The sequence below is a fragment of the Neophocaena asiaeorientalis genome, unplaced genomic scaffold (genome assembly GCF_003031525.2).
Source record: "Neophocaena asiaeorientalis asiaeorientalis breed wild unplaced genomic scaffold, Neophocaena_asiaeorientalis_V1.1 scaffold850, whole genome shotgun sequence".
NCBI classification, from domain to species: domain Eukaryota; kingdom Metazoa; phylum Chordata; class Mammalia; order Artiodactyla; family Phocoenidae; genus Neophocaena; species Neophocaena asiaeorientalis.
This window is the reverse complement of record NW_020173675.1, coordinates 84,961-99,599: the sequence shown is the minus strand read 5'-3', so window position 1 is coordinate 99,599 and position 14,639 is coordinate 84,961. Positions and strand designations below refer to the sequence as shown.

General features: G+C 35.5%; 1 protein-coding gene across 2 annotated transcripts in view; it reads right to left on the bottom strand.

The window, feature by feature from the left end:
* RADX (RPA1 related single stranded DNA binding protein, X-linked) overlaps nucleotides 1-14,639 on the bottom strand; it is a 64,546-nt gene that overhangs the window by 3,771 nt on the left and 46,136 nt on the right. For both annotated transcript variants that reach the window (XM_024749587.1, XM_024749588.1), the window contains 2 exons: nucleotides 11,566-11,856; nucleotides 4,141-4,308 (listed from right to left, as the gene is read on the bottom strand). In XM_024749587.1, coding sequence (XP_024605355.1) covers nucleotides 4,141-4,308; nucleotides 11,566-11,856 — 459 coding nt within the window. The remainder of the gene's footprint in view (nucleotides 1-4,140; nucleotides 4,309-11,565; nucleotides 11,857-14,639) is intronic.

Below are 14,639 nucleotides of genomic sequence, written 5' to 3'. Positions count from 1 at the left end.
ACAGGATGGAAGCATGCTGGATTCCTGAATCACTGCTGGGGAGAAAGCTAATAACTGATTGCATCAGACTTGACTTGAGCAAGAAATAAATTTTTACTGTATGAAGTCACTGAGACTTTGGAATTGTTTTGTACTGCAGCACAGTCTAACCTATCTTGTAATATAGTGTGGTATTCCTGCCTCTGAAAATAATATTGGAAACTCTGATTATCTAGAGAATAATAAAATTATTTCTTACATGTGTTAAAACCTTTCCATATCATGCTATGCTTCTGAAATGTTTATCAATGAAAACAATGCTTTCAAAGAGGTGGGATATATATATGTGTGTATATGTATATGTATATACATATATATCCTTGTACTTCATAGTTAAATATAATACCAATTATAACACCATAACAGTAAGTATTATTCAATAAATGATTTGGGAACTATGGCTAATCCCTTGGAGAAACATTAAGCTGGATCCTTATCTCATTCTCTACACCAAAATAAAATTCCAAATGGATTAAAATGTTAAATTATAAAAATGAAGCCATATTATCAAAAGCAAAAAAAACCCCGAACAACCCAATTCAAAAATGGGCAAAGGACTTAAATCGACATTTCTTCAAATAAGATATGCAAATAGCCAACAAGCTCATGAAAAGATGCTCAATATCATTTGTAATTAGAGAAATTCAAATCAGAACCACAATGAGATACTGCTTTAGGATGGCTGTTATCAACAAACAAACAAACAGAAAATAACGTGTTGGCGAGGATGTGGAGAAATTGGGATCCTCATGCATTGCTGGTGAAAATGTAAAATGATGCAGCTGCTGTGGAAAATGGTTTGGTTGTTTCTCAAAAAGCTAAATATAGAACTACCATATGACTCAGCAATTCCACTCCTAGGGATATTCTTAAAACAATTGAAAGCAGAGACTTCTTAAACAGGTACTTGAATACCAATATTCACAGCAGAACTATTCATAACAGCCAAGAAATGGAAACAACCCAAATGTCCATCAACAGATGAATGGATAAACAAAATGTGGTACATACATTCAACAGAATATTATTCAGTCATAAAAAGAAATGAAATTCTGATATATATTATAACATGGATGGATCTTGAGGATATTATACTAAGTGAATAAGCCAGACAAAAAAGGACAAAACTGCATTACTTCACTTATATGAGATACCTAGAATAGGCAAATTCATAGGGACGGAAAGTAAAATAAGAGGTTACCAGGAGCTAGGGAGAGGGGGGAATGGGGAGTTATTGTTTAACAGGTATAGAGTTTCTGTTTTCAGATGATGAAAATGTTCTGAAAATGGGTAATGATGATGTTGCACAACATTGTAAATGTACTTAGTGTAAATGTACTGAATTGTACAATTAAAAATGGTTAAAGTGGTAAATTTTATGTTATGTATATTTTACCACAGTACAAATTATATATGAGTAAAAAACCAAAGCTATAAAAGTATCAGAAAAACACATAGTGAATTAAAAAAAAATCTTGGACTGAGTGATGCCTTTTTGAGTGTGACATAAAACCAGCCACCACAGAAATGAAAGATTGATATATTTGACTACATAAAAATAAAATTACTTAAAATACCAAGATTTCCACTGAATAAACATCAAACTGGTAAAAGTATTGCAACACACAATAAAGGGTAAATTTATTCAATATGCAAAGAGAACTTACAAATTAATAAGAAAAAGAATGCTCATGGAAAAATGGAAAAAATAAAGCTAGCATAGAAAGTTCATAGAAAGAAAAAATATAAATGGCCAATAAGCATAGGAAGATATTCAAGCTTAGAATAATTAAGATATGCAAATGAAGATAATGATATAATACTTTTGCCTATTGTCTGCCAAAGATTAACAAGACTGATAACACCTAGTATTTCTAAGGGTGTGGGTAAAGTGGCACTCTTTCTTTTGGTTAAAGTGTAACTTGTTATAAATGCATATATCTTTTGAGTCAGTGACATCTAAGAATTCATCCTACAGATGTGTAAGTGCACAAAGATTATATTATATACATACACACAGATAGATATACTCATTGCAGTACTGTTTGTTAATATCAAAAACACTTGAAAAAGAAAAAAAAAATTGGAAACAATCTAAATGTCCATCAATAGGGGACTGATTAAGTAAATACAGGTATATCTACACAGTGGAATATTTATAGTTACTAAAACGAGAAAGGTAGCTCTCTCTATACTAATATGAAAGTTATTCAAAACACAGTGTTACAAGGAAAAAGTAGGTTATGAGACCATGTTTACAATAATTCCATTTGTGTGTACTTAAGAGAGAGAGAGAGTGTATGTTTGTGTATGCGTGTGTGAGAGACAGAATATACTGTTATATGCAAAAATAATTTCTTAAGGATTCAAAGAATACTGGTTACCTCCAGAGAGTGGGTGAGTAGGTTGGCAGAAGGGGATGGACCTTCAAAGGCAGGGAGGGGAACTTTCACTTTTACCCTGTGCCTTTTGGTATTGTTTGAATTTTTAAATTGTGAACATGTATAGCTTTTATAATAAAAAGGAAACTAGTTCATAAAAATGTTTAAAAGATGATACCAATGTTATACTATAAGCCACTGCATTACATTATTCTGTATATTTTTATCTTTCAGTTTGTAATTATGGAGGGAATAGAAATGTTTTGAATCAGACTGATCTGGGTTTAGATCCTAGCTGTTATCCATGCTGGTGAGTCTCTCTGATTTTCAGTCTAATCATCTATAAATAGGGGATAATAATGTTTACCTTGAAAGTCTCTTGTTAGGATTAGTTGTAACTTATGTAAAATGTCCAGGCACAATACTTTGCACAGAGCTAAACAGACACTATCATTATGTCATGAAAAATACGGTATTCCATGTTCAAAATGAATCACCTTGCTTTTGATTACATCACTTTTCTAGTGATTCTTGCCCTTCATGTCCCAAAATACTAACTGCTTTGGCAGAATGGTACCAGGTATTTTCACTTGACCATGTTAGCGACTGCTGGAAGACTACTGGCACTAGCAGCTAGTAGATACCTGAGGATTTTGCTTTGATTTTTTATATCAATAATAACATACACATATAGCAGAAGAAACATGACAGAAGTGGATACTGCATGAAACAAGAACATGAGTGCACAAATATTTAAAGTACATATTAGGGCCCTAATTACGAAATCTGGGTTACTGTAAGTCTAAGGAGCTGAAATGTAAGAAGTAATACTGCAAGTTAACTAATATACCATCTTTAAAATGGACTGTGGAAAAATAAAAAACCTCATCTCTTCCAAAATTAGATACTCAAGTTCAGCTTGCAGTAACCATTACTGCCAAAAGCTACTTCATCATCAGGTACAGCTCATAAGACTTGTTTAAAAACAACACCCACTCAAGGGTTTCATCAGCTTAGAAAAACGACCACAAAAATCCCAAGATAATAAAGCCTTTCTTTAAAGCTTTTTAAAATGTAATATTCTTATAAGCTTGATGAAAATGGCTAGAAACTTTACCACATGCTTAGGAAATAGAAATTACAACAGAAAGTGAATAGGATAATTATAATTGGACACATAATTTTACTGGTATATAGAAATGATTTATAGTTCAGGATATTATGTAGCAGCCTAAACAATTAGTTGATTGAAGGGTTTCACTACTGGGATTACATACACTCCTAGCAGTCCTGAAGAAATTTATTGCATAGCACTTGAATAACTGAACATTTATAAGAGAAAACAATTGTACTCTACTATACTATGGAGGTATTGAGATTTCAGGCAATTATAAGGTGAAAGGCCTGAATTAAAAGGAGAGAAGAGTAGAAGTTGCACTGTTCCATGTGCATACCACTTAGGTCTAATGAATACTTACATTTAAAAATGTATTATAAGAGAACATTCTTAATGCCTGCCTGGAATAGAAACCATTAATCTATCCAATTTTATTTAAAAATATATTCTCATTTATAAGTCTTTGGGTACTTTTACCTAATAATTATTTAAACTATATCAAATGTTAAGGCTAGAACTATTTATATAATAACATCTTAAGGTTAGGACTGTTTGCAATATTAATTTTATTTTCTAAGTGAAAAGATCCTAAGATTGTCTTACCTGTAACTGCTTTTGGACCTTGAAATCTGTCATTGCCAGTTAATTCCTGTGGAAACACACAGCTGTAATTCATGCAGGTCAATAATGTGTCTATTTGAGATGTTCGGACATCTTCCGGAGAATACTCAGGAAGGAATGCAACACTGATTGCTATCTCATGATTCAGACCTGTTAAAGAAAAATCACACTTTATTAAAAGTGCAGTGGGTTAGTACATGGTGCTAACGTGGCCAGATTTGCTGGTTTGATCCACACATGTGCCAAATAGCTTCAAAACTGTAAAAAAAAAAACTTTCAAAACTAGGAACTAAACCCTTTCCTGTGCAAACATTTATGAATACATGCTATTGGTTGAAAGAAGAGACACTTTGGAGCAATCTACCTCCACCGCTGGAAATAACAATCCCAAATCTTTTAATATTGACAGAAGGCTTAAATTTCAATATCCAGAGGATAGCCTAGTCACATAAATGAAGACATGTAGGGTGTTTTCTTCATCATTCATGACAGGTGCCATTACAGGATAGGAGAATTCAGAGGTAACTACTGGTTCAATTACTGCCATTTGGACTTAAGGATATAAGACTCAAGCAAGACCAGGGATGGTAGTAACAAGGTTCCATTTGTCCTCAAATATACAAGAAAAACTTTAATCACTCACCATTAGGGCTAGAAAAGGTCGCAGTATGGGGAAACAACCAACATGAATCCTGACCTGTGTCTGTTACTCTTTATGAGAGTCAATGTCAACTAGGGTGGATAAAAAAAGACTTCCTAGAGTCAAGGGTTTGAGCTGGGTATTAAAGGATGAGTAACATTTAAATAGAGAGAAGGGTATTTCAGGCAGGACAGGGAGAAGCCAAAAGTAAAGACCAGAGTTAAGGAGACCATCTTGGCTGGAGCAAGGGTAAACGCACAGAGCACATCTTGAAAACTCTGAATTTCACCCAGTCACCCAAACCAGGAACATAGAAGTTATCCTTAACTCCTCACTTTCATTCTTCCCTGATATTTTAGTCAGCAAGTCCCGTAGATTCTATATCTCTCCTATTCAGCCCTATAGCAATGCTGAAGTATGGAGTAGGAGCAAATGGTAAGTAAACAAGTCCTTCCAGTTAAGCTGTAAACTGATCCAGAAATGCAAGTCTGTTCTTTTTTGTTTTTGTTTCTGTTTTTGTTTTTTGCGGTACGCGGGCCTCTCACTATTGTGGCATCTCCCGTTGTGGAGCACAGGCTCCGGACGTGCAGGCTCAGCGGCTATGGCTCATGGGCCCAGCCGCTCCGCAGCACGTGGGATCTTCCTGGACCGGGGCACGAACCCGCGTCCCCCGCATCGGCAGGCGGACTCTCAACCACTGCGCCACCAGAGAAGCCCTCGTTCTTTGTTTTTTATGGGCAAATGACACTAAGTTCCATAGCTTTAACTTAACAAACAACTAAGGGCTACTTAAAGCTTTTTAAGGATTACTAAAATCTGGTATTCATAAACTAAAACAGTCATGCCATCTAGAATTTACTGTGGATTCCAATTCAGTATTACAAGTATAGCTACCTCAGAACTCTTAGCAATGCTGCAAAACTCACGTCAATGTGCACACAATGGCATCCCATTTCCTTGATTCTAATACCAAATCTAACTCTAAGACATACCATCAATTTAGTAACAGTTTTTTAATGAAAAAGGAAACACTGCATTAATGTACCCATTGACCATAAGATGCATTCCAACTTGCAAATGTAAAAAAAAAAACGTATGCTTTAGAATTGAGAAAATATTAGAAGTTGGAAATCCTGATATTTTCAGGAAGATAGCTTCATTATCAGTGTGTCACTGATACTATTATGAGTTGCTTTCTAAATTACAGAATGCTGTGAGTTTAGCTTCAACATTATTGGTAAAATTCATCATGAGTTGTTTGGTTAAAACTAGAGTTCAGAGTGCAGATGTATAAGTAAACATGCCTAGGGCCTCTGTACTTGATGTTCTTGTACATAGAATGTTCTTTCCCCAGATAAACACACGGCTTGCTCCTTCATCTCCATCTGGTGTCTGGTGAAATGTTATTTTCTCAGGGAGACCTCCCTTGACAACTCTATTTAAAATTTAGCCCTTTCCTACAACAGCACTCTCCAACCCTTTTCTTCTAGCCCTTATCACCATCTCATTTTACCATAGGCTCTGTTATCTGTTGCATTAACGCATGTAACCTCAGCCCCCAGAACAGTGCTGGGCATGCCTTAGGTGCTCAGTAAATATTTGTTAAATTGAGCAAAAGAATGTATATGTGTGTATTTTTAACCTATAATTTTCGAATATTAGACTTTAGGACATTTGTGCATTGTGTTCAAATATGAATTCATCCATATTCCCAACAGCAAAAGAGATGAACACAAACATCCTCCCCACAATGTACATGTATAATGCACTTCAATGGTGACTTACTGTTTATGTGTTACTTAGATAACTTACAACATACTATCTAGGTAAATGTGATAATATATGTGGACTATATTAAAAATTAGAAGCAGATATAAAATCAAACAAGCTCATATTCCTCTTTTGTAAAGTGTATTGTATGCAATTTATATATCTTCCTCTCAAATTCTTTGTTGTCACTGAATTTCTTTTCCAGTGAAAAGTGTGTGTGTTTGTGTGTGTGTGTTGCAGAGGAGGGCAATTTGTAATCCCAGCACATAGCTAAGGGTACTTGGCATATACCATGTTTCATGGAATCTAAGATACCATTGATTTTTAAGATGATCATTATTTTATATACCACTAAGAAAGAAAAATGCTACCAACTAAACAAAGGCATGACATCGATTATAAGATCCGTATCAATTTTCAAAGATGTTAAAATATGGGGTAAAAAGTCTTACGCTGATGAAATCTGATAGTAGCTACTTAAGGTTTAAGGATTAAATTACTTTTATTATGCAATGGAATAAGGGACAGAATTAAGGGGTGGCAACAGTAACCACCTCTGGAACCCATATAATCCAGTGTGCTGCTCCATTCAAGATACAATAATGGGAAGCATGCCAGTGGGATAGAATATCCTAAGGATATAGCCAGTTAGGGAACCAAGAGTGAGGGAACCCAGTGCTACTCAGTTAATGGTTCAAGTAGTCTTCAGTACGGAAGGAGGCATACCTCAGGGGTACAAATAATTGGTCCTGAGCTTGCAGGCCAGTACCAAGGAGGGCAGGAATTATGTTGGCCTGCTTGGTTGCTTTAATAGGAGAAAAAAATCAAGGTAAGTAAAGCCTTATGATTTCCATGTTAACTATAGCATATTACATTACTTTGATGTTACAATTAATGCTATTAAAATTTTTAAATTATCATTTAAATGCATTTTGCAGAAAAGGAAAAGAACCATATAAAAATTTTTGACAAAAAATCTTTTGACAAAAAGTCTAGAAAATACTGTCTTGACAGCTCTCCTTAAATTATACCTATTGTTACTGGGGTTTGTATCTCTTGATTTCCAAGAGATAAACAGATGGCTTTCAGAGGTTTACTAAAGACTGGCTGAATATTTTCCTTATTGTCTAAGTCAAATGCAAATCGAAGAGGGAACTCTTAAGCTTTAACTGACTCAGCATTTCATGGGTAACTAAATTAGTGTTGGCAGAGTCAGTGATATACTAACACCATCTATGAGTCCAATAAAGCTTTTGAAAAATACTTTCTTATATTTAAAGTGAGAAATAATTCTTAAAATTGACCAATAGATTAAAAATTTTGTACCTGGGCTAAAGACATTGAAAATTTAGTCTGTTACTCCATCCCAATATCTTCTCTTTGAAGTGTGTTATTACACTCCATTCCAATATCTTCTCTTTGAAGTGTGTTATTACATAATAGGCAATGGGCCGAGATTTTAGCACTTATTAATACTATCTACTTATTTGAGTCAAGTGAGATGGCATAGCAAGAATTTTAACACAAGAATTGGTACTTCTGAGATGGGTTTCTGATATTGCCACAGTACCCAGGTGGTTGTTGGGAGCCATTAGAATCGTGGGAGGTAAGATTACAAATTCCGTTCAATATTTTCAATAATGATTCACCCTAGACCAGTCAGAGCTAATGACCAAGTAACAGGGTTATGGTCTGAATAACCTTTCTGGCTCCCAGAATAAGACACTTCAAAATTACTGGGTCCTCCAGAGATCAGCAAGATACAGCAGAGGGACAATAAACCACTAGAAGGTAGTATCAGTGTAGGCTGGACAAACTTCATGTTGGAAGAACTTTAAAAATCATATAGACTTATCTGCCTTGATTGGTTTAATCAGTTTCATCTAAAAACAGGAATCTAGAAGAGGGGTCAGCAAATTATGAGTTGGTGGGGGGAAAGGTCAAATATAGCCTCTACCTGGTTTTGTACAACCCATGAGCTAGGAAACTTTTTTTTCATTTTAAATGGTTGAAAAAAAATCTAAAGAAGAATATTTTGTGATATGTGAAAATTAAATGCAACTCAGATTTAAGGGTCTAAAAAGTTTTATTCAAACATAGCCATGCACATTCATTTACACATTGTTTATGGCTGCTTTCACACTAAAAGAGCAGAGCAATGAGATATCACTTCACACCTGTCAGGATGGCTATCATCAAAAAGAACACAAATAGGGCTCCCCTGGTGGCACAGTGGTTGAGAGCCCCCCTGCCGATGCAGGGGACACGGGTTCGTGCCCTGGTCCAGGAGGATCCCACATGCCATGAAGCGGCTGGGCCCGTGAGCCATGGCCGCTGAGCCTGCGCGTCTGGAGCCTGTGCTCCGCAATGGGAGAGGCCACAACAGTGAGAGGCCCGCATATTGCAAAAAAAAATAAAGAACACAAATAACAAACGTCGGCAAGAAGAAAAGGGAGAAAAGGGAACCCTTGCATACTGATGGTGGGAATGTAAATTGGTGCAGCCACTATGGAAAACATTATGGCGGTTTCTCAAAAAAGTAAAAATAGAACTACCAGATGACCCAGCAATTGTACTTCTGGGTATATATCCGAAAAAAACAAAAACACTAATTTGAAAAGATACATGCACCCCAATGTTCATAGCAGCATTATTTATAATTGCCAAGATGTGGAAGCAACATAAGTGACCATCAACAGATGAATGGATAAAGAAGATGTGGTATACGTGTACAATGGGATACTACTCAGCCATAAAAAAGAATGAAATTTTGCCATTTGCAGCTTGCCATAATGGACTTGGAGGGCATTATGCTAAGTGAAATAAGTCAGATAGAGAAAGACAAATACTATATGATATCACTTACATGTGGAATCTAAAGAAATAAACGAGTGAGTATAACAAAAAAGAAGCAGACTCACAGATATAGAGAACAAGTTAGTTGTTATCAGGGGGGAGAGGGAAGGGGGAGGGACAGTATAGGGGTAGGGGATTAAGACATGATTTTTAATCATGGCCTGGCTTTTACCTAGCTAGCGGGTTACGACTAGAAGATATCCAGGATCCTTTTACCTTTAAAATTAAGTACCTCATTAGGAACAATCCTTTTTCTCCCTTCCTGCCAGAAAGCTCACAGAAAATTACTACTGAATGGTAATAATTTGTTATTTATAGGCACCTAGTAATACCTACTTTTTCTGTATCCTTTTAAATGCTCTGTTTTGTTTTATCCATACATAGCATATTTTTCACTGTCTTTTATCCCTGTAAATCCACTTATGTCCTTGAAAAATGGTAGGATATAAAACAGCCCAATTCTAACATGGATTACAGCTGGTTGGGCAGAATGACAAATTTGCCTTCTTTATATCTGATTCTTGCTTTTAGGTGATGCATAGTAAAGCTACAAAGGTTCACAATACTTATAAGACAGCTGAGATGTTTAGAGGATCAGTGACATGTTGAAAAGACGAGAAGTATTCAATTTCTGTGATTCCAGATGAACTCATGGTTTTCATGGTTACTTTTTGTGATGTATGAAAAATCTCCACTATGATTTTTGTTTCCTAGATATAAAAACTAAGATTGATAAGTTACCCAAAGATAACAAGCAATGCAGTCTAGGAAAAAGAAGCATTTGAAACTTAGGTCTGAGAAGGTCTAACAGAGTCAATGGGAATTTATACTTTCCATAGATTATATACATATACACAATCACATGTATGTACAAATTTATGTGTGAGGAAGCAGGGCTGAAGGAGTGGAAGAGAGTAAAGGGGAAACAGGAATCTTGATTAAGGGCAAGGTAATTCACTTCAGTACTGTAGGTGCAAAACTCTATGAAATGCATCCTCCTTCAGGCATTTAATTAATTTACTAATGGCACTTCATCATTCTTTCATTTTAAGGTAACAAGATCTTCCTTTCAAGTACAAATAAAAAACCTAGAGAGTAGCTCATTTTGGTTAAGATTTTATTTTATAATTAATTTTTGTGTACATTTTTCATTCATGAGAAACAAACTTTAAAAATAAATGTAAGTTGGGCTTCACTGGTGGCACAGTGGTTGAGAATCTGCCTGCCAATGCAGGGGACACGGGTTCTAGCCCTGGTCTGGGAAGATCCCACATGCCATGGAGCAACTAAGCCCATGCACCACAACTACTGAGCCTGAGCTCTAGAGCCCGTGAGCCACAACTACTGAGCCCGCAGGCCACAACTACTGAAGCCCATGAGCCTAGAGCCCATGCTCCACAACGAGAGAAGCCACCGCAATGAGAAGCCCGCGCACTGCAACGAAGAGTAGCCCCTGCTCGCCGCAACTAGAGAAAGCCTGCATGCAGCAGCGAAGACCCAACACAGCCAAAATTTAAAAAATTAAAAAATAAACATAAGTTTAAAAATGTGTTGACTTTAAATTTTTATAAGTTCTATAGCTACCTGTCAGTTTAGAACAACCTGAGAAAATCAGTTTATTGTCCCTTGTCAGACAAGATAGTTTTTTGAATAGCTTCCTTCTGTTCAACTTGTTACTTGAGAATTTTATTTTCTTCACAGGCTAAACAGACGTCTGTTCATAGGATCTTCTCTCAATTAGTATGCCTTTCTCTTTAACCTACATTTTACCCTTCAGTGGTTCAGATGCACTGAGAAAGAGGCAGAGAATATAAGCAAGAAAGTGGTGGCTAAAGGATAAGTGAATCAGTTTTAGAGGTAGTAGGAGAGTCAGGGCTAAGGAAAGTTCCCTTGGTTCCCATTCTTCTCTCCCCAGTACTTTCTAAGGACTTGCCAATATTTAAATGCCCACAATTAAAGCTTAATGTATTCCAGAATTAGTGCTCCATTCCTTTGGTTTGAGCCAAACAGGAGTTCTCCTTGGGCTTAACTTTTTTGGTGGTGGGGATGTGGAGCGCTTAATTTTTTAAAGCAAAATAGTATCATCTATATTTAAATTATGTCAAATTAACACTATTCAAAGAGAAGAACAGGTGACTTACCTAAGATGGTTACTTCAAAATGTCCAAGGACTAGGGCACTCTTAAAATCATAAAGATTTGGGGGTCTTCCTTCTTGTGGTATGTATTTTGCAGGCTGAGAATTATACTGCTGAGTAAGAAAATTTCTGTGTTCTAAAACAAATCTCCGTGGAATACTTTCAGGATAAATACAGCTGTATCGTAGGTGATCTATTAAGCCGAACTTCTTTTCTCTCCACATCTGACTTTCCCATTTATCACTTATAGTTTTTCTGGCTTTCCCTATGCAACCAGTTCTTGTGCTTTCTCGACCTGTTAAAGAAGTGAGATGAACACAATTGAGACCTATAAACTAACCAAATCAGGTAAATCACTACAAAAAAAGCACAGATTAATGAGAAATAGCTTAATTAACTTTAAAAATCAACCACCTACAAAATGTAAACTGAATGTCCAAAAGGTAACTCTTATTAAAGTGAGGAAAGAACTAGAATTCACCTTCAAAATAAACTTTTACTCCAAAATATTAAAAAGTAATATTGTTTTTTCTGTTTCTGGAATTAACGAGATTTGTAATTATCTTCTTTATACTTTTCTATATTTCCTAAATGCTCTTAAATAAACAAACATTCCTTTTATATTCAGTGACAAATTCAAGTTAAGTAAAATTCATGAGAATAATAACCTTTAGAGATTGGACCGCCACTCACTATTGGTGGAATTTAAGCTTAAAATAAAATTTTGTTAATCTTTGCTAAAAGTATCCTGAACACACACAGAATGCAGTCTATTTTTCGGATATAAGTCTCTTTCAAAAGGACCGTTGATATGATATTCCTTTCAGATATAAATAACATATGGAAAACAAAGAGGGAACTAAATTGAAATGAAAGACCACTTCAACTCTTAATTGTTCTCTATCATCAAGTCAGTTTATCATTTATGTATAATTTATCTAACATATTTAGTTTCTAAGGCAGAATATAATTTCCCTCTTACACATTATGACATTTATCCATTCATTCAATTCACTCAGCAAATAATTATTGAGCACTTATTATGTACCAAATACTACACTAAGGAATTTGCTAAAATAATATTTTAATTAAATAATACACCCTGGGAACTGAAGACATAGAGAAGAATCAGAAAAAAAAGAGATGTTGGAACTTCTCACACTGTCAGTTATGCTAGCTAAGGCAAGCTGACAGCAACTGTTCCAGAGTTTAGCAAGGTTGCAGAATTGCTTCATTGTAGGCTGCCTATGCCTTGGCATTTATTATCTTCCTAGCATAAAAAACCGTGCTGAGACAGAAGGGTGTTTCAACAGCAAGGTTTCAGTGTGGTTAATATATCACTTCTGTTTTTGAACTTTATTCTATATCCCCAGACTACTTTCTTGGTTTCTTAAACCTAGACAGAGACTGAAAAATTATTACGAGGTAAAATACTACATTGACTTTTTAGAGAAGATGAAGAGGTGAACTTCTTACCAGGTATTCAAAACACTGTGATATGACAAAAGTATTATTTTTAACTTAAAATTTAGTTGATGAACACACTTAACTTCCTATAATAACGCTTGATAACAAACGAAAAGGATAAAAAATTTAATCACACATGAAAAGGAAAGGAAACAATAAAAGCCAAGAGAAAAACTCAAAGTTAATAGGAGTAAAGTAAGGATTGGGCAATGATTTATCCTTTTTATCTTCCAGAAATGAATTTCCCTTACCCAAACTAATAAAAGTACATAATTAGATTAGCAATAAGTAGCTATTACAACCCAAGTTATAGTGAGAATTCCTGACTGATTTGTTCTAAAATAATACACACAAAGAACAAGTTGTGGGCCATTCCAATCTTTAAAAATTAAGTACTTACATCCATTGCATAGGAAAAAAATCCTATGATTGACACTGTCAGGAATAAGTCAGAATATTTTCTATGGCTGTTTTCTTATTTGAGTGTTAAGAACTGGCAAGGTTTAATGTTTACATGAAAAGTTCTTCTGAAAAAATAATGCTTTTTTTTTTTTTCCGGTACATGGGCCTCTCACTGTTGTGGCCTCTCCCGTTGCACAGCACAGGCTCCGGACGCGCAGGCTCAGCGGCCATGGCTCACGGGCCCAGCCGCTCCACAGCATGTGGGATCTTGCCGGACTGCGGCACGAACCCGTGTCCCCTGCATCAGCAGGCGGACTCTCAACCACTGCGCCACCAGGGAAGCCCCATGCATTGTTTTTTAGTTTAGTAACTTGGGACTGTAATTAACTATCCCAATTATATGTTCATAATTAATACAAATGGGTATGAAATCAGTACAAGAGATATTGGCAGTCACTGGTTGTGAATAGCAAGATTTCAAAGGCAATAATTAGGAGACAAAATACATCTAGAGCTCAGGTTTTTCTAAAAATAAGATGGAAAATTATACACTAGAATTCTTTTATTTTTAGCTTGAATATTACTAAAATTACCAAATGAAAAACATTATTGTTTAAGCCTAATGCATAACTAAGATACAGGTTAATTACCTAGCAAAATTATATTTTTGTATATATCTAATTATATACCAGAATTATAGTGATCACCGTTATTTTAATGATTCATTTTACCCTTATTTCTGGTGAGAACGGATTTATGTTTTAATGAGGAAAAATTTCAGGAGAAGACCACATTTAGGTTGTGAGGTGAAAAAGGACATGGTATAAATGTATGTGTATAGGCATAGTGATTTTTCTTCACAAAATTTACTCTAAGCATTTCATTATGTGGATAAGAGTGATAGGTAGGGGTGTATGGAGGCATGGGGGTCGGAGAGGAGCTATTTCCTTTGCCTCTTTCCCCCTTGCCTTCACTGACCCCATGCTGGTGCAAGATCTACAAGTCTAGAAAAAAACAGAGTACTTCAATCAGTGATCAGATCTATGCTTGGTAGCAAGTATAATAGACTTTTTAAAGAATTGTGTAAGTCAGAGGCTACCTATAATGCCTTATGATCTCAGTAGTACTGTTATTGTGAACTTTTCAATGTATGTCTTACTTATCTAAGTTACCAGATACAAACAATAAGATGTTAAACTTTGTAGTCTT